This window comes from Lissotriton vulgaris, chromosome 11 (genome assembly GCF_964263255.1).
Source record: "Lissotriton vulgaris chromosome 11, aLisVul1.2, whole genome shotgun sequence".
NCBI classification, from domain to species: Eukaryota; Metazoa; Chordata; class Amphibia; order Caudata; family Salamandridae; genus Lissotriton; species Lissotriton vulgaris.
The window spans coordinates 1,087,559,066-1,087,579,054 of NC_141699.1; the positions used below are offsets into that span (position 1 = coordinate 1,087,559,066).

General features: G+C 46.5%; 1 protein-coding gene across 1 annotated transcript in view; it reads left to right on the forward strand.

Moving 5' to 3' along the window:
* Window positions 1–668: 668 nt before the first annotated feature.
* Window positions 669–19,989, forward strand: part of LOC147684194 (receptor-type tyrosine-protein phosphatase eta-like) — a 139,398-nt gene continuing 120,077 nt past the window's right edge. The window contains exons 1-3 of the mRNA XM_086942606.1: window positions 669–743; window positions 1,839–2,106; window positions 3,000–3,254. Coding sequence (XP_086798732.1) covers window positions 669–743; window positions 1,839–2,106; window positions 3,000–3,254 — 598 coding nt within the window. The remainder of the gene's footprint in view (window positions 744–1,838; window positions 2,107–2,999; window positions 3,255–19,989) is intronic.

Genomic DNA, 19,989 nt, shown 5'->3' on the forward strand with positions numbered 1-19,989 from the left:
TTTTGCAAAGCCTGTGGGGGTAAACTCAGGGGTGCAAAGATAATATCAGCCCTTGGAAGTGATTCAGCTGCATCTGTGGCTCCCACAGGGCAATCTTAGCTTTCACTGGTTGCTAGGAGCCCACCCCAGAATTTTTCCCATTACGATCATAATTGTTAACCTCATCACCCGTAACAATGCCTTGTACAGTAAGGCAAAAAGAGAGAAGACGCAGGAGTATCTTTGTCTTTCTGAAGAGTGAAGAGCCCTGCTGCGTTTCATCCTGAGTCTCAGGCTTGAGTACATCCTTCAACGTCTGAGGTACAATGGATGCAGCGTCTAGCTGAGCTGATTCACATGATTCCAGCAAATCTGGCATTTGCTCGTCATGTCTCTCTGCAGCTACCTTCAAGAGATAAACCACAATGGGGCCGGCCGAATGTGGATTGCCGGCAGTCCCACCTCTCGCCCTACTCTCTGGCTACACTTCCTGGGTCAGCAGGATGCGTTGTCCACCTCGCCGTGGATTGGCCCTCCTGCATTCTCGCTCCATTGTGCTCCTGAACCTGATGCAGCCTACTCGGGGCGAGCGATCCTCCAGTTCAGAGCTCTACCGGTACCATCTCTGCCTTTGTGGCCAAAATACAGCAAATAGAGCAGTCTGAGTATTCCAGAATGACTGCCACAAGATGTCTGAAGATGAAGAAGCTTCTCAGAATGAAAGCCACTTGGGAAAGATTCCTGATTGTGATGGTCTGCCTGTGGTAAGAGTCAAGGGCCATTAAAGCATCAGGTCAGTCCATCAGGTAATTTAGTTGGAAAATAACGGCGTGTCAGCATGCTGCTGTCAGCCACCTACGCAGCCCCATCTTCCTTCTCCTCCGGAGCTCAGAATCATATAATTCCAACTAATGAGAAAAACATCAATAACAGTTAATCTGCTATAAAGTAACAGAGTTGTCTTTAAAAAAAAAAGACTAGCAAAAGGTATTTTCAGAACAAGTGATCAAAAATGTTTGAAATGAAACCAGCTTCGATGCCAAAATCAAAATATATGTCAACTAGTGAAAATTAATAAAAGTATTCACTCAGATTTCATTTGATCAAAAAGAAGGCCATATAAACTGCACAAACTGCATTCTATATTAGGGATTTAATGGAGTACAAATTTAGAAAATAACTGGAGCAGTTGGAAGAATCTGTTCTCACTGATTTTTCAAATTTCATTACATCGAAATATTACATAATGCATGGAATCACAATGTATATGTACTCATTGTATTTAGGAATATGAGATACTCTCCTATTAACACCTTCGCTGCTAAGGCAATTCCCCTCCTGTGCTGGAAATTGCTATTCTTCATTGTTTTATGACGAGCTGGGCTCGTCATCAGCACACGACCACTGTGCACCATGACGAGCCCAGCTCGTCATCAGCATCGAAAGGGTTAACACATAGTTTGCAAGGCAGGCTAAATGTCTGGTAAGTATATGTTACATCTCGACTGCAATACAGAATCAGTTACCAATTTTTGGAAATGTTTTTCTAGAATTAATGGGATTAAGTTACAGTTGTTCACAGTTGGGGGTCGTGAATACATTATCACAAGCAAAGAGATGACATTGTAACAAAATGTATTCCTCTTCCGGGCATTTATATTCTTTAGTACAAGTCTCATTTTTCAAATTAGAAATCAATGCGGCAAATAGTTAGAAAGAATCTCACTGTTAGAGATCTAGCATGGCAATTCTTTCCAATGACAGGTAGCTTTTAAATGTTTTTTCTGGAGTTTGTATGATGTGAAAAATATTTCCGACAAATATGTAAAAGGTTCTCTGAATGATACTTCACGTTCTAGTTTTCTATTTCAGTTCCCAATGTTACCAACAATCTAAGTTTGACATACATCACCATTGATTCAATTTCTTTGAGCTGGCTACCACCAACTGGCAACAAAAGCTCCTATTTAGTGCAAGTTTTAGGAAATCCAGCCTCAAATGTGACAATATTGTCTGAAAATGTGTCCATCGCAAATTTAATACCTGGCAACCTGTACACCTTCAAAGTCTCTGCTGTGGGTGGAAATGGTGTACTTGGAAAAGACAGTGTATTATCAGCATTCACAGGTGAGCGTCTTCCATATAAACTATGTATATTTTGATAGATGTGGCATTAGTAATTGTAATATTACTGTTCTAATTTTTAAAATGCTACTTTGAGGTTTAAAATTTTTGAAATCTATTCTCAAGGAAATTCCCAGTTAAAATTCCATACAACAAAGACCACACCAAACTGGAGCTTTTTAGGCAAAGTTCTGCTTCGGCTCCGAGATTAAGCTATTTGATGTAATTTCACAAGAAAAGATCGTGCATGTTTGAGAAAGTTACGGATTTCTCATGTATTCTAAAATAATTCTTGTAGTGTGAGTGATTAATGTACATTAGCAATAGATTTTCAGGAGTAATCAAAAGGATAACGTTTAACAACAATTAATATTTCCTATTTTGAAAGTTTTACATGAAGATATGTGATTGAAATATTACATTATGCATGAAATCACAATGTATATGTACTCATGTTATTTAAGAATATGAGATAATCTCCTATTAACACATTTTGCCAAGGCAGGCTAAATGTCTGGTAAGTATAAATTACTTCTCAATTTAAATAAAGGACCAATTATCCATTTTGGGAAACATTAGAATTAATGGGATTAAGTTACAGTTACTCACAGTTGGGGGTTGTGAATAAATTACCATAACTGTAGAGATGCCATTGTAAAAAAATGTATTGCTCTTCAGGGAATTTGTATTCTTTAGTACAAGTCTCATTTTTCAAATAAGAAATCAATGCGGCAAAGGTGTTAGAAAGAATCTCACTATTAGAGATCTATCATGGCAATTCTTTCCAATGGCAGGTAACTTTTACATGTTTTTTCTGGAGTTTGTATGGTGTGAGAAATATTTCTGACAAATATGTTTCTCTTTGTGATACTTCACGTTCTATTTTTCTATTTCAGTTCCCAATGTAACCAACAATCTAAGTTTGACATACATCACCATTGATTCAATTTCTTTGAGCTGGCTACCACCTACTGGCAACAAAAGCTCCTATTTACTGCAAGTTTTAGGAAATCCAGCCTCAAATGTGAATTTATTGTATGAAAATGTGTCCATCGCAAATTTAATACCTGGCAACCTGTACACCTTTAAAGTCTCTGCTGTTGGTGGAAATGGTGTACTTGGAAAAGAAAGAGTATTATCGACATTCACAGGTGAGCGTCTTCCATATAAACTATGTATATTTTGAAGGATGTGCAATTATTAATTGTAATAATACTGTCCTCGTTTTTTAAGTGCCAGGGTTAGATGCCCATATACCTGTAACTGCTGAGGATAATCCAACTTCTACAAGCAGACACTATCAATTTCCCTTTAATCATTTTCCTCTGTGTGTGACAGATTAAGGTCTTTGTGGGCTGCAGCCAAGGCTATGTGCGCCAAGAAACTGACCACGTGTGTAGACCGGGGTTTTGAGTGGGTTGAACAAATGATGGGGTCTCTCAAAGGGGTGTAACCAATGCAATTAAGGCATGGTTTAAAAGCACTTAAGCAAAACATATGTGCATCGCATATTGTGCCCCCGACTGATATTTTGCTGCATCTGTCATTGCATCCAGATATATATTATGTGTAACATTACACTTACAAGAAGCCAGGACTATTGGCTTTGTCAATGGTTGTTTTTTGCATCAAGTTGTATATAATGTGGAAAATGCTTCCGCTCTTGTGGTAGAGATTGTGGCTTAATGCTTGAGGTGTCGACTTAGGAGATGGGTTTTGATGCTTGGGTCTGCTTAACATCCTTTGAATCTGGGCAAATTAATTAACCTCCCATGCAAACCAAAAATAAAATATTAATAATAAATCATATAAACCTTTAGAATACTTTTGGGTTCAGTTTTTACTATGTAAATCCTTGCTGCATTTCTTAAATGCGAATAGAAACCATAGCATGGCGAAAGAATGAGGAAAACAGAGGGAAAGAGAAAGGGAGGGCAGAAAGGAAGAATGAAATATAGGAAATATGAAAAGAAGAATGAAACTACGACAAGAAGGAGAGGTCAATACAAGGATGGATGCAAAGGTAAAAGGTTTGAGGGATGTAAGAGTAAAGTTATAATTGCATGGGTGGGTGCATGTAAGAATGGATTAAATGATTAAATTTTAGATAGATGAATGGAAACCTGATTGGATGGCTCAAAGCATGGGTGATTAATAAAAGGTGGGTGAAATGATGGATGAATGGATGGATGGGTGGGTCATGGATGGATGGATGGAATAGTAAAGGAAGGATGGATGGATTAGATATAAAGACAGATGGATGGGAGCACGAAGAGATAGGTGAAATTGACACTGGATGAAAGGCTTAAAGGGAGGAGAGATTAATTGATAGCAGGGATGAAAGGACCTCTTCTAGGTGGGACAGGCCTTACTAGCATCACTCTCCTGATGGCATTTGAGGTACCAATCAGATGGAGGGATAGTTTGCGTTATGGCTACCCCTGTGTCCACAATACGTCTTCGACAACAGCTAAAGGCTGTCTATAGGCGAGGTCTGGAAAGGCCTGGCTAGGGAAAGGCTTAAAGTAGTCTCCCCTAAGCCCAAGGGCATTAGGGGCCCACAGGACCTCAACTACATCTTTCTTTTACTACTAGATGATCGTTCCGGGAGTTCTCTTACCTCCTTGCAGAACGGTACTAGTGGGGATCTTGCTTCTCCACTGTAAACTGTCACTTCAAGCAATCCTTTGTGGTGCTGATTACACCGAAATGTATTTTTTATTGCAGTCACAACTTGGCTGTATCTGTGAATAAAATCAGCTGTGAAAGATGAAAGACTGAGAGCCAAGCGCCTGGTTTATCTGGTTTATCTGGTATAAATCCACTAAAAAACAACTAGAGGAAAATTTCACAAAATGTTAGGGTAGCTTCTAGGCAAGTCAATAGGGGTGGCATAACTAAAGCACCACAGAGTGGGGCACTCGCCGCTATACTGCCTCACAAACACAAAGTCTGTCCCCACTGATTTAAAGTCAGAAAAGTCACGTCCCAACATCGGGATCTCATTGTTAACAGTGGTAACGGCAGGGACAGGGGATACTTTATATGAACTTTGGCACAGTATGCACATCTCTTCCAGGCACTCGCTCCTGGCATGTATCAACCTCTACTTTTCCCATAAAAGTCTGTTTTTATGTGAGCTATTTAATATAGCGCCTGCCCTGCTACGTGGCAGTTTCAAGACGTGTGACTATGCACACATCGTCAAAATCCCCTCTTCGGGGAGCTGTCTAACAATGGGGGTTCAGCTTTAAGAGGTCAGCCCAGGTCGAAGACAGGGCGCTTTTGCACTAAACCCTTTTCCCTCGGCTGCAGGAAGGGCATGCTCTGGACAGAACAGGGCACCTGGGCACCACTATTATTCTGGTCCAGTACATGTTGTCCGCCCTCTGTGCCAAAGATGAGGCAGGTGTCCTCCTCTTGCGCACACTGCGGTTTGTGGCGTCATTTGCAGTGAGCCTGGCTGGCACTGGTTGTGATACAGTCCTAGAGCAGGGGTTTCTGGTGGCATCACGGAGCAGCACACAGCTTTGGGGTTCAGAGGAGGGAGAGGGAGCAGCCTCTCTCTGCCCATGGGCTGGGGCACGGGCACACTGAGGGCAGTTGCAGACTCAAACGGGTTACTTAGGACGCATTCCTCCTGAACCGGGACTGTATGATGCCAGCTGTGCCACTAGGGTGAGAAATTACTTTCTTTTTTATGTAAGATGAATATATCAACACACTTTATGCTACTACCTTGAAGGTGACTTGAAGGGCATGAGTATTTGTCAGGCGCAGAAGGTATGTGGGTCACGATGGAATGAATGTCACAAGGGGCTGGTGTGGACACAGACGTCTGTCAATGGAGGAGGGCTTCAGGGGACAGACAAGACAGCTCTCCCTCACCAAAATGGAAGCTCTTCATTTAGTGCGATTTCATTGTGTACAGTGGAATTCATTTACTATTAAAATGTAGTATTCATTTAGTATGCATGAAGACTAAGTAGTATATTCACAAGCCGAAATTTGCAAATGAGGGAATACTAGTTCTGCTCAACTACCCTTCAAATACATGATGAACCCTTCGATTGATTGCTAACAAGACTAGTAGTATTCTAGAAGGATAGTATTTGAAGCTTAGTAATATTCTGTTAGGGTTTATTTGCAGCTCTTGTGCTATTTCAAGAGCAAAATGAAGGCTAGTCTCATTGTTTGTGACCACTGTTTGAAGACTAGTGGTATTCTTTGTGAGTAATATCTGAATACTAACGGCAATGATTGTGAAAACTCAAGTAAGACTAGCAGAATTTAAAGTGAATGTTAATTGAACACTATTGTGCTATTTCAATAGCAAAATGAAGAGTAATCTCATTTATTGTGACCGCTAATTGAAGATTTGCGATATCTTTGTGAGCAATATCTGAAAACGAATGGCAATGACTGTTAAGAGTTAAGTAAGACTAGCTGTTAATTGAACACTAGTCACATTCATTCTGATTAATTTATTGCAATTCTATTTATTTGGTTGCTTGCACAGGGCTTCTTGTAATGATGGCTTTTGGACTACATTTTATGTGTTACATATCTTGGGAGTCAATGATTCTAATATGCCTGCTACAAACCGTTAGAAATGGGATTTCTGGCTATCTCAGACTTTGCGGAGTTTGCCCCAAAGCGAGGCAGAAACCACCACTCTAGTCAGGGTAAGGGAGTTACACTTCTAAAATAACCCCTTCTCACCCCCTTGGTAGCTTGGCACGAGCAGCTAGGCTTATCTTAGAGGCAGTGTGTAAAGCATTTGCACATAACCAGCAGGAAAACAGTGTACGCACTACAGAAGGACACCATACCAGTTTAGAAAAATATTCAATTTTTATATACTTAAGACAAGACCACATATGATAAAAATCCACAATACTATACTTCAAAATTGTCACTTATCAAAATATTCTTTAAAAATCATTCCTTGATGTTGATAGCTCCATCCGGGGCTATCACAATGTCGTGAACAACAACTCCAAAAACAGTTTTGGCGGACCGTGGGATCGCAGGCCAACTACAGGGTCGGGAAGACCAGCAAACAGTACCTTTCGGAGATGCAAGGCGATGGGGACCGTCAAGTCTCTCGGGTTGCAGGTCGAGCTCCTCTCTGATGGAATCTGGAGCGCTGGTGCCAACAGGCATCAGGTGCTGCGGTGTGAAACGCAGTGGTATGGCGTGCGGTGCCCCCAGGTCGCGGTGCGAGCAGCGGCTCGGTGGCAGCATTGTCGGTGAAACCAGGGCTGCGGTGCGAGATGGAGGCGGAGCTCATCACGGTGTTAGCAGGTCACGGTGCAAGCAGCGGCGTTGTTGTTGCTGAAGTGCTGCCGTCGGCTGACGAACTGGAGTCGATGGTGCCAGTGTCGGTAGGCAAAGGCTGCGATGTGGGATGAGGGCAGTGCGTCGTGTAACTTACGAGCAGTGCCCCTGAACCACAGTGCAGGCAGTGGTGTTGATTTCGGCTTGAAGTGGCGGCATCAGGAAGGCCACAGCGTCGTCTTGTAGCAAGCCGGTGCAGAGTGAGTGCCCACAGGTCAACGTGCGAGCAGCGGCTTGGTGATGGCGTCAGCAGGCGTCATTGGTGGGACCAGGGTCGCGGTGCGGAATGGTGGCAATGCCCCCTGAGGTGCCAAAGCTTCGGCGTGAAGCAAGGCAGTGCAGAGTGCGGTGCCCACAAGTTGCGATGCGAGCAGCAGCTCGGTGAGGGCATAAGCAGGCATCGGCGGTGAGACCAGGTTTGCGGTGTAGCGGAGCCTTTTGCAGTGCCTTCAGGACACGGTTCGGCAGGGTCGTCGTAGACGTAGTCGGTTGGCGTTCTTCGGGTGGCAGCACAAAACACACAGTCCCCAGTGCTGCGGGTCGAAGAACCTGAAGCCTTTGCTGTTCCTGAGACTTTGTGAACAGGGGGCAAGCTCCACCTCTAGCCCTTGGAGAGTCTCACCAATTCGGTTGCAGAAAGTCCAGTCCAGGCCTTTCACTGCCCCAGATAGAAGCAGCCACTGCGGGTCAGCCCAGCAAAGCACACAGCAAATCTGTAGGTCCTTTCAGCAGTTTCTCCCGCTCTCCTTCTGTGTAGTTTTCCTGATCCAGATGAGTTCTGAAGTTCGGGTGTCTGGTACCCAGCATTTGTACACAAAAATCCTTTGATCTGCCAGGCAGAGGATGTTGGTGTCTGGCCAGAACCAGTGGGCCTTCTCCTACAGGAATTCCTGGCAGGGGGTGGAGACTGCTTTGTCAGAGGCAGACCAGGCCCTTTGTGGTGCAAGGAAATCTCCTCCCTCTTCCCCATTGTAACCCAGGTCTATTTAGCCCTTTCCTGACCTACCTAGACTATTAGGAGCCACCCTGCTCCTTAGCCATCTGTCGCCCAAATACCAGACAGGCAATCCACATTCCAGCTGAGGCTCACGGGATGACCGAGCCAAATAATACCCACTTTCTAAAAGTGGCCTTTATGAACTCAGAATGAAAAGGCCACCCTCGCTAAAGGCTGCGTCTTTTGACGCTGAGTTCAGGCCTACCAAACTTCCTTCACTTATACCTTCCTTGGACTAGGTACGTGGGTGGCATAATCCCTGTCAACCATCAGCTGTAACACCATTTACACCTATTCCCTGCCTCCTCCTGTTACCTGTTCCCACCTGTGACCCATCGCCTGGTTCCCCTTGTGCTTATGCCTTGAATTCATAGACTTATCTTTTCTTATGGACATCTTTTCCCACCAAGCAATGCCAACCCCAGTGTTCTCATCTATAATTTACCTCTGCTGTTGCCCATCCTAGCTAAATTCCATTTACATTTCTCCCAACATCAAGCAATAATGCAGGAGGAGGGCTTGAGGGAAAAGGCAAGCAACAACACAGGGGGAGCGGGAAAGACAGGGCAAGCAACAACGCAAGAGATGGCTGAAGCAATGGAATGGAAGGAACAGGGCAAGAAATGACAGCAATGACCCGGAAGGGGGCAGGAGTAAGGAAGAACACAGGAGGGGGCAAGGAACGCAGAGTGGTATGGGGATGGCCTGGACACACATGCACTCTTATGTGCTGCAAGTAAAAGTAAAAGTAGCTCTAAAAGCACAAGCTGTGGAAGGACAACCAGCAAGAGAGCTGTGTGTGGATCATGCTCCAGGGAAGACCATACACACAAAGAGGAAGAGAAGCCAGCACATGCCAACTAAAAAGAAGCACAGAAATAGGAGTGATCATGAAGCCAACCAACAGTAAGCAGCTGGCAGGCTCCACGCTCTTGGTAAACAATGGGCCATATGTATCAACACATTTCCCCATTGACACAGAATGGGCAAAACCATTTGATACACCTGGCCCAATATGTCTTACATGCGACAGGGCATGCGATGGCTCAGGCAAGGCCTAAAAATATGTCTATATCTCCAAGACAAAAGCAATGCTAACCATCTCCTGCACAACTACCAGTTTGGCTTTGGATAACGCTGCAGCATAAATACTGCTATTTTACAAATCACAGGTGATGCTTTCTCGATGATAGATGAAGATGACCCCTGAAAGACATTGCTGGACCTCTCATCTGTCTTTGACAGCAGACAATTCCACCCTCATATGCACCCTGGAGTCTCAAATGTGATACAATGTCAATGTCCTTCCCAGGTTCTCTTCCTTCCTTTCCAACCAAACACCCGTTTGTTCATCTGGGCACAACCAGGTCACAAATATCCCTATCATCAGTGGCCCACAGCTCCATACGGTCTCTTGTTGTTTTCAATCTTTACATACAGCAGCTTTATGCTCTACTCACAGATAACGGAAATCAGATTCACCCATAGGCTGATGAGACACAACTTTAATTGAAAGTCTTCTCTGCTTTAAGTCATCCACTGCTTGAAACTTTGATTGTGCATCATATTAGACCTGGATGCCTAGCTCCTACCACAAGCTCAGCCCGACCAAGACAGAATTCCTTTTATTTGCCTAGAATGCTAAACAAAATACAGTACAGACCTGGCTCAATGACACAACCCTGGACGGCTATGAACTCCCAAATTTCACAGAATGCCAAGTCAATTGGAATTGCCCTAGACGCCAACCACATCCTCCATTTAGCAAATACTCCCATTGCTTGGACACAAAATGAGTCCAACTTGGTCTCCTGTGGCTTCAGGGCCCAGATTTACTGAATCATCATGCAGTGCTGCAGCGGCACATTCTGTGCTAGGGTACGTGAGAGGGTGATAGAGCATGAGTGCGTATTAACTGTAGCACTCTCCTCCCCTCTCCCTAGCGCTGGTGCAGAAATGTGTTGCTGTGTGCAAGGGTGCCTATGTGAGACTAGCATAGGTTTTGTCCTGGAAGGCTACCCCTTCCAGGACAAAACACTATGCCTAGACTCACCTTAAAACCTTTCCTATCTTGCATGTGTGCTGTACGGTGCAGCACCATGCAAGCTGGAAAAGAAAGGAGAAATGAAATGATTTCTTTCTCATAACATCTGGTTGAAGTGGGTGCTATTTTCTGGTGCTACACATTGTCTACTCTTTTAAGTTAATAGGGCTTAACGTCAGAAAACATGGGTGGTTGCATGGGAACGCCCATGCACCCGCATGGTACGCCCCTTTGGAGCTAAGTAATGCAAAGCAGCGCTATGCGCTGCTTTGCGCTTCTTTCGAGTTATTTTCCAGCACTAAACAAATTTAGCGTCGGAAAGTAAATGAGTAAATAAAAACTTTGCATTGACGTGCATCACATTTCTGTGGCACAAACACGGAGCTAAAACTTAGTAAATATACGCGCAAGGGCTTATTGTGGGATACAGGTTTCCTATTGCCCATTTAGCCAAACCGTAAGGATGAATATTCCAGAATCAAGTACTAGATAGGACACACTTTCTTATGACAAAAAAAGGTGCAGAGGGGCCTCCTGCCCCACTGCCTAACGCTGATGGCTACTTTCCTAGTCTCAGCGCTCCTCCAGAGCTCCTTCACACTATGGTGCTCACAGCCAATCTAATTATTTCACCACTCAGAGCCAAATGAGGATCTAGGGCCGGCTTAACGGGGGGAGAAGCAGATATGAGCTGGGTACATAAATAATGGACGTGAGATGTCCAGGGATTTACAAGTACCCACAAGAAGTCAAAGAAACTGAATACAATTGGTCCCTCAACGACCCCAAAACTCCCTCGGCTCCCAGTGGCCAGAAGCCGCTCCAGCCTGATGGAGACCTCTTCAGTGCACCACCAATGCCACTAATGCCTTAAGCAGGTAGGTCCTTACCCCTTAAATCGCACAACAGCTTCACCTTCCCAGTCAGGCCTGCCTTTGTAAAGATTACTCACTTCCAAACTGTAAACCCAGAGAGCTTGATCACATGTGTCAAGATAGGTTAACAATGATTGTTACCCAGCATCAAATCAGCAGCAGTGGTCTGGATGCTTGACAAGTTTGTTGGTCAAGCTTTTGTGTTTTCTCAAGCACCTAGAAGTTCTGTAGTTCAGATAAACCAAAATATTGGCCTTGACTACAGATTTCCTGAACCTAATATGATTGACTGCCAGATAAAAATGTGTAAAATAAATATTAATTTGCAAAAATATTGTCCCATTTAGGGCACATTTTTTACCATGAACTCCGATAGAGTGTGTGTTTGTAAATTATATTTTGGAGACAATATTTATATCCGACGATATACTGACCACGATATCCAGGTACCATAGGACTGCTACAGAACATTTGAAAAAATCCTCAATATTCCAGTGGTGCTGGAACAATTTTGAGAGAAGGGGTGCTCGCAATTAACATCAGCTCCCTACATTTCTGAGGCTGTTAAAAATTCTCAGTCCTACTCAAAGAGAGAACGTAACAAATTAGTCAATCCCGCTCACTAAGGGAATGAGGACAATGGTGAGGAGTTACTAATGTATTTTTAGAATAGTTTTCAGAAATATATTACTAACACGTAGTAGGCCTGTGGCATTTCTAGGAAGCTATTTTTAGCCTAGGTGTTTTAAGCCACACCTTTAATTAAATCAAAAACCCTCTTTTTTTCACCCCAAGGAAGGCCCTGGAAACAACACCATGTCACAGTCTCCTCATGGCCTGGCACTGTGCATCATGCATGACTCATGACTTCTAAGTCTTCAGTTTGCCTATGTGCAGGGGCATAGTGAACCCTCCCCCATCCCACCCCATCCCTTTCTTTAGGAACTACAGTGAGGTGAAGTTCTTGATGGGCCTCTTCTGGCTGCAACTCTGCAGACAAAGGCTCGGTTCATACTGTGAAAAGGTGGGTTAGTAAATAAGTTAAGGAATGGCTGGATGGATTAGTGAAATGATGAATGGATGAAGTAAAGGGTGAGTGGATAGATAATGAAAGAAAGGTTGGATGAGTGAGTGAGTGAGTGGAAGGATGGGTGGGAGAAAAGGTAAATAGATGGATGTATGGGTTGAAGGGTAGATGAATGGGTAAAAGGGTGGATGGGTGAGTGAAATGATAGATGGATGAGTGAAAGGGTAGATTATAGGTGAGTAAATTGGTGGTTGGAAGAGTCAAATGATGGATTGATTTATTGATAAGTGAAAGGGTGAATGGATGGATGAGTGAAAAGGTGGATCTAAGGATTGATGAGTGAGTTAACGGGGGAGATGGACAACAGGATGGATAGATAAGTGAAGAAGTGAAAGGGTTCATGGATGAGAGAACAGATAGATGGATGAGTGAAAGGATGGATGAGTAATAGGGTCAATGGATGGATTCAGGAATGGATGAGTATATGTGTGGGTGCATAAAAGGATGGATGAATAAGTGAAAGGGGGATGTAGAGAGAAAGGGAGGCTGAATAACTGAAGGGGTGAATGGGTGGAAGGATAGTGACTAGGTGTGAGTAAGTGAAAGCATGTCTGGATGGGTGAAAGGGTAAATTGCAGGATGGATGAGTGAAAAGCTGGATGGGTGGAAGAGTGGATGGATGAGTGTTTGGATTGATGAGGTGAAAGGGTGGATGGATGAATAATGGATGGATGAGTGAAAGGGTGGTTGGAGGGATGGATGAGTGAAATGATGGATGGATTTTCAAATGGTTGAATATGTTTGGATATAGATGGGCACACAGATGGGAGGACAGAATGAATGGTGAAAGACTGAATGATAGATAAAAGAGTGATTGCACCTTGTATCCCCCATTATCTTAAGTAACATTTCCTATACATTGACTTTCACGTTTATGAGTCATTGTCTTGACATGATGTGTGTGATGTAACACACTCCAACACCCTGCCCTACATACTTGGGATGAGTAGCACGATAAGAGAAATTAAATACACATGAGAGACGCTCTGTGTAAAGATGAGGGGCACCATTGGAGGGTGGTAGCAAGGCCCGACTGGCCTGACCGGGCATCGGATGTTTCCCTGGGAGGCTGGAAAGGGGGGGAGTGTGTTTCTGGGGGCTTGCACTACAAAGTTCCTTCAATCAATCAATCAATCAAATAATTTGTAAACCGCACTACATACCTGCAAGGGTTTCAACGTGCTGAGGGTGAGGAGAGGGGGGGGTGCTGTTGCTACTGGTCGCACAGCCAGGTCTTGAGTTGTCTCCTGAAGTTAGAAGGACTTCGGTTTGTCGTAGGATTAGGGGGAAGGTATTCCAGGTCTTCGAGGTGCGGTGGGAAAAGGATTTGACTCTGGCTGTGGTTCTACTGATGCGTGGGACAGTAGCCCGGGAGAGGTCTGCAGAGCAGAGTTTCCTGTTGGGTACGTAGAAGGAGAGTCAACTGTTGAGATAGGCTTGGCTGTTCTTGTGGAGGGCCTTGTGTGTGTGGATCAGGAGCTTGAAGGAGATTCTTGTGTCGACAGGGAGTCAGTGCAGGTTCCTCAGGTGGGGGTGATGGGTTCACAGCGCGGGACGTCGAGGATCAGGCGTGCAGGGGCATTCTGGATTCTTTGCAGTCTGTTGATGAGCTTGGTCGGGGCTCCGGCGTAGAGGGCGTTTCCGTAGTCGAGTCTGCTGCTGACTAGGATCTGAGTGACTGTTTTCCTTGTGTCTGTCGGGATCCATCTGTAGATCTTGCGGAGCATACGGAGGGTGTTGAAGCAGGTGGAGGAGACAGTGTCGAAATGGTTGGTCATGGTGAGTTTCGAGTCGAGGATGACTCCCAGGTTGCATGCATGGTTGGTGGGTGCGGGGGGTGTCCCCAGCGTTGCGGGCCACCCGGAGTCATCCCATGCTGAGGGGTTGGGCCGAGGATGAGGATCTCCGACCTGTCTGTGTTCAGCTTAAGGCGGCTATCCTCCATCCAGTCAGCGATGGCCTTCATTCCCAGGTGAAGGTTGGATTTGGCAGTGAGTGGTCCTTGGTGGGGGAGAGGATCAGTTGCGTGTCGTTGACATAGGAGATTATGTTGAGGTCATGATGTCGGGCAAAGCATGCAAGAGACGCCATGTAGACGTTGAACAGCGTCTGGGTGAGGAAGGATCCCTGCGGGATGCTGCAGATGATCTTGAAGTCTTCGGATCGGAACGGGGAGGCGGATTCTCTGGGTTCTGCCGGAGAGGAAGGAGGAGGTCCAGTCCAGGGCCTTGTCTCGGATCCCTGCATTGGTGAGTCATGTGCGTAGTGTGCGGTGGCTGACGGTGTCGAAGGCGAGGTCCAGAAGGATGAGGGCCACTGTCTTGCCATTGTCGAGTAGGTTCCTGATGTCATCTGTGGCAGCGATGAGGGCGGTCTCGGTGCTGTGTTTGCTGCAGAATCCTGACTGGGAGGGGTCCAGGATGCTGTTCTCTTCCAGGTAGCGGGTAAGCTGGATGTTGACTATCTTCTCAATGACCTTAGCTGGGAACGGAAGCAGGGAGATGGGCCGGAAGTTTTCCAGGTCGCTGGGGTCCGCTTTGGGTTTCTTCAGTAGGGCTTTGATCTTGGCATTTTTCCGGCTTTCAGGGAAGTTTGCTGTCTCGAAGAAGACGTTGATGATGTTGCGTAGGTGGGGTGCGATGGAGCTGCCGGCTTTGTTGAAGATGTGGTGTGGGAAAGGGTCAGACGGCGATCCAGAGTGGATTGTGCACATGGTCTTGATTGTGTCTTCGATGCTCACATTGGCCCAGGTTGTCAGGGGGTCGTAGCAGGTGGGGTGTGGACATTCTGGCATGTTGGGGCCCGTAAGGGTCATCCGGGGGTTGAAGCTATTGTGGATGTCTGCAATCTTGCGGTGGAAGAAGGTGGTGAGGGAGTCGCACCGGGTTTGCGATTGCGGGATGTCGCTGGCGTTGGAGCTGGGGTTGGAGAGTTCCTTCACGACGTTGTTGTTGAGGCGGTCACTGAAGGAGGTCCTCTTGGCGGTCCTGGTGAGGTGGTGGTGGTTGCGGATGGCGTCTTTGTGGGCTGCGCGGCTGCCCAGCGACTTCTCCAACTTCCAGCAGGTGTGCTTTGACGCTAGGAGTTCTGGGGTGAACCAGTTGGCTCTCTTGCTGGTGTCTTTTAAGCATGGGCAAAATTTGCGAATTCGCGTTCCGGGAATTTGCGGATTTTCCCGCGAAATCGCAAAACAATCTGCGAATTTATGAATTTTCCCGCGAAGTCGCTGATTTTTTTGCGATTTGCCCTGGAGTACTTTCTACTGGCTAATCCAGTAAGTGCTCCCTCATTGGGTAACTGTATAGTGCTTTTACTACACTGCAGCTGTGTAAAGGGCCAGAAGATGTGTCTCCAGTGACCATGTGTGCCTGTAACACAGGCACAGGCACACATGGTCACTGGAGACACATCTTTTGGCCCTTTACGCAGCTACAGTGTAGTAAAAGCACTATGGGGCAGATTTACAAGCCGCTTGTGCCTCTTTTGCGCCGCAGTTGCGTCACTTTTGTGACGCAGCGGCAGCACAAAAGATGCTCCATGGTGCTGGGTATTAACAATGTGATGCATCTGAGAGATGCATCACGTTGTAAAGCCCTGCACCATCAGGAGGTGTTCCGGCGCAGGGGAGTGCGTTCCTGCGCAGGAACGCCTCCTAAAAGTGGCTGAGTGAAATCTACAAGATTTCACCAGTCACTTTTAGCCCAATGCTGCGTCAAAACCCTGCGCTTGCTTGAAGCAGGCGCAAGGCTTGACGCAGCGTTGCGGAGATAGGGCCCCCGGAGCATTGCTGGAGCTGGGTCGTGCTTGCGATGCAGCTCCAGCAATGCGCTGCTTTTACGGCACAGATGCGTGACGCATCTGTGCCATTTTTGCCAATTGGTGCTCCGCATTGTAAATGCGGCGCACCATGGGTGGCGGAGCTGCGGCGCACAAAAACTGGCGCATCCCTGGGGATGCGCCAGTTATTGTAAATCTGCCCCTATACATTTAGCCAACGAGGGAGCACTTACTGATTAAACAGTAGAAAGTACTCCAGTTGAGTAGAGGTATTGCACAAAAAGGTGGCCTCTTCGTGGACAAACACGCAGGGCGGTATTCATTCTGCCCCCTGTTAGACTCGTTTTTTGTGCCCTTCTGCCCTCTGTTAGACTCGTTTTTCCCTTGTTTTTCTGCCCTTCTGCCCTCTGTTAGACTCGTTTTTCCCTTGTTTTTCTGCCCTTCTGCCCCCTGTTAGACTCGATTTTTGTGCCCTTCTGCCCTCTGTTATTCCCTTGTTTTTGTGCCCTTCTGCCCTCTGTTAGACTCGTTTTTGTGCCTTTCTGCCCCCTGTTAGACTCGTTTTTTGTGCCCTTCTGCCCTCTGTTAGACTCGTTTTTCCCTTGTTTTTCTGCCCTTCTGTCCTCTGTTAGACTGTTTTTTTGTGCCCTTCTGCCCTCTGTTAGACTCGTTTTTCCCTTGTTTTTCTGCTCTTCTGTCCTTTGTTAGACTGCTTTTTGTGCCTTTCTGCCCTCTGCATCACCACATCATCACTCAGCGCTACCCCAGCATCATTCAGCACCACCACATTATCACTCAGCACCACCACATTATCACTCAGCACCACCACAGCACCACTCAGCACTACCACAGCATCACTCAGCACCAACACAGCATCACTCAGCACCACCAGAGCACCACTCAGCACCATCACAGCACCACTCAGTGCCACCACAGCATCACTCAGCACCACCACAGCACCACTCAGCACCACCACAGCACCCCTCAGTGCCACCACAGCATCACTGAGCACCACCACAGCACCACTCAGCACCACCACAGCACCACTCAGCACCACCACAGCACCACTCAGCGTCACCACAGCATCACTCAGTGCCACCACAGCATCACTCAGCACCACCACAGCATCACTCAGCACCACCACAGCACCAATCAGCACCACCACAGCACCACTCAGCGCCACCACAGCATCACTCAGCACCACCATAGCATCACTCAGCACCACCACATTATCACTCAGCACCACCACAGCACCACTCAGCACCACCACAGCATCACTCAGCACCACTACAGCATCACTCAGCACCACCACAGCACCACTCAGCACCACCCCAGCATCATTCAGCACCATCCCAGTATCATTCAGCACCACCACAGCACCACTCAGCGCCACCCCTGCATCAATCTGCGCAACCATTCAACAACAACTGGTTCAAATATGTTCTCTCAATGTTTCAAGCTTTATTACAAATGTCACAAAAAGATGTTAATATTTCACTTCTGTTCTTGGATTTGCGTCACAATAAAATAAACAGAACATAATCTTCACAAAAATTATTTACAAAAGTTTAAGCTATTGCCATTATAAATTAAAATCACTTTTATTTGAAGTATTAATTAATGAAAAAAATTAAAAGCCATTGTAATTTGTAATATCAATACATCTAAGTCGAGTAAATACAAAACATGTTGCATTACAAATGCTATAGGTGTCACATTTGCGAAAGTTATAACTATTGGCATTGTAAATGACAAAGCTATTAATTTAGCTATTTTCAAAACCAACACATAAAAAAAATTGTCATTTACAAGACCAATAGCTCAAACTTTTCTAATGCGAGACCTATTGCATTGCAAATGCTTGTTTTTATATCTGTCAGTGCTTCCTGTTGAGGTTTAATTTTCATGACAGGCACCTCATTACCTACTTGTAACTATTCTTTGACCCTGCTTCAAGGGTCAGAGCAGGGTCAGAGAATAGTGCAAGTAGGCAACGAGGCGCCAGGAAGCACTTACAGGCTTACAGCAGGTGCCCAAGTTGAAGTTAATTTCTTTGAAACCCTTCTGTAAAAGGTTACAAAAAATTAGATTCAACTTTTGCACCTGCTGCTGTAACCCTGTAAGTGCTTGGCTGAAAATTCGTCCCCGCTGATTCGCGGATTTTACCGCAATTTCGCGAGATTCGCGGATCACAAAATCGCGGAAAATCCGCAAATTCCGCGAGCGGAACGAATTTTCAGCCCATGCTTAGTGTATTTGAGGGTTTGTTTTTTCAGCGGGGCTAACGTTTTGGCGCAGTCATCTATCCATTGTTTGAGGGTGCGCGCACCATCGTCGGGGTTGGAGGGGTTGGTTGGTGGGTTGAGTGCGAGGTTTGCCTGTAGTTGCCGCAGCGGTGATGGGGGATTGGTAGGGTGCGGTGATGTGCGACAGGTTTCTGAAAGGTAAAGTGGATGCAGTGGTGGTCAGTCTAGGTGGGTTCAGAGATGTGGCTGAAGGAGATGTGTGGGCTTGAGGAGGATATGGCGTCAAGAGTGTGTGTTGGCGATGTGGGTCAACGTCGTGATGAGCTGTTCCAGTTCGAGATTGGCGAGATTGTCTATCAGGGTAGAGGAGTTGCTGTCGTTGTTGTTCTACGGATGGAAGTTCAGGTCTCTGAGCAGGATGTAGTCGGTGGAGGTCAGTGCGTGCGTGCTGATGAAGTTGGAGAATTGTCATCGGGGTCCGGGTGGTCTGTAGATGAGGGTGCCTCTTAAGGTGGTCTTGGGGTCCGTGTGGAACTGGAAGTGCATTTGTTTGGCGGTGCTGAGAGTGTCGTTGGTGTTTGTTGAGACCCTGATGGTCTTCTTGTGGACAATGGCGATTCCTTCTCCGACTCCGTTGGTGCGGTCTCTGCAGGTGATCTTGTATCCATCGGGTGTGTCTGGAGAGGAGGCTTCGTTCATCCAGGTCTCGGTCAGGAAGGGGACGTCTGGAGATGCGGTGTCAAGTAGGTCCCAGAGCTCGACTGCGTGTTTGCATGTGGAGCAGGTGTTGATCAGGATGCATTGGAGCTGGTTGTGTTTTATCATGGCGGGTGTCTTGCATCTTCGATGCAGGAGAAGCTGTAGTTCCGGCAGGCAGAGGGACCGTGGGTGCGCTTTGGGGTGGCCCTGCAGCAGGTGGGGGTTCATCCTGGGTTGAGAGCAATGAGGGTGCTGGTGTTGTATCAGAGGCTGTCTACATGGCTGGTGCGGGGGCCAGGGGTTCTGGCACTGGGCGTGGTCCAGGCACGGACGGGCGCAGACGGTCTTGCCGTAGGTGCGCCTTCGGTGCGTCAGCGGCCGGAATTTTAAGGGGAGATGGGAGGGAGGAGCAGCTGGGTGGTGGGAGGTGGGTGGCAAGGGGCAGCAAATGGGTGCGGGGGTGGGCCGCAGGTGATGCAGCAGTGGGCAGGCACAACAGGGGGCACGGAAGGCAAGTGGCCAGCGGGGCACAGAGGAGCAAAAGGCACAAAAGAGTGGATCACAGAAGCAAGTGGGCAGGGGGGCACAGAGGAGCAAAAGGCACAGAGACACTCAGGGAGCAGGTGGAGCTGCAGCAGGGGGAGCGACCTACCTGGCAAGGTCAAGGGTCGCTCCTTGTATATCCAGTAGTTTTTAATCAACAATAAAAGCGGTCCAACTTGTATTAAGGTGTGGTTCACCGTTGTCATGTGACTAATACCTGCTGGAGCAAGATGCAAGTTTTGAATTGTCTATGGTAGCAAGCTGCGGGCGTACTGAAA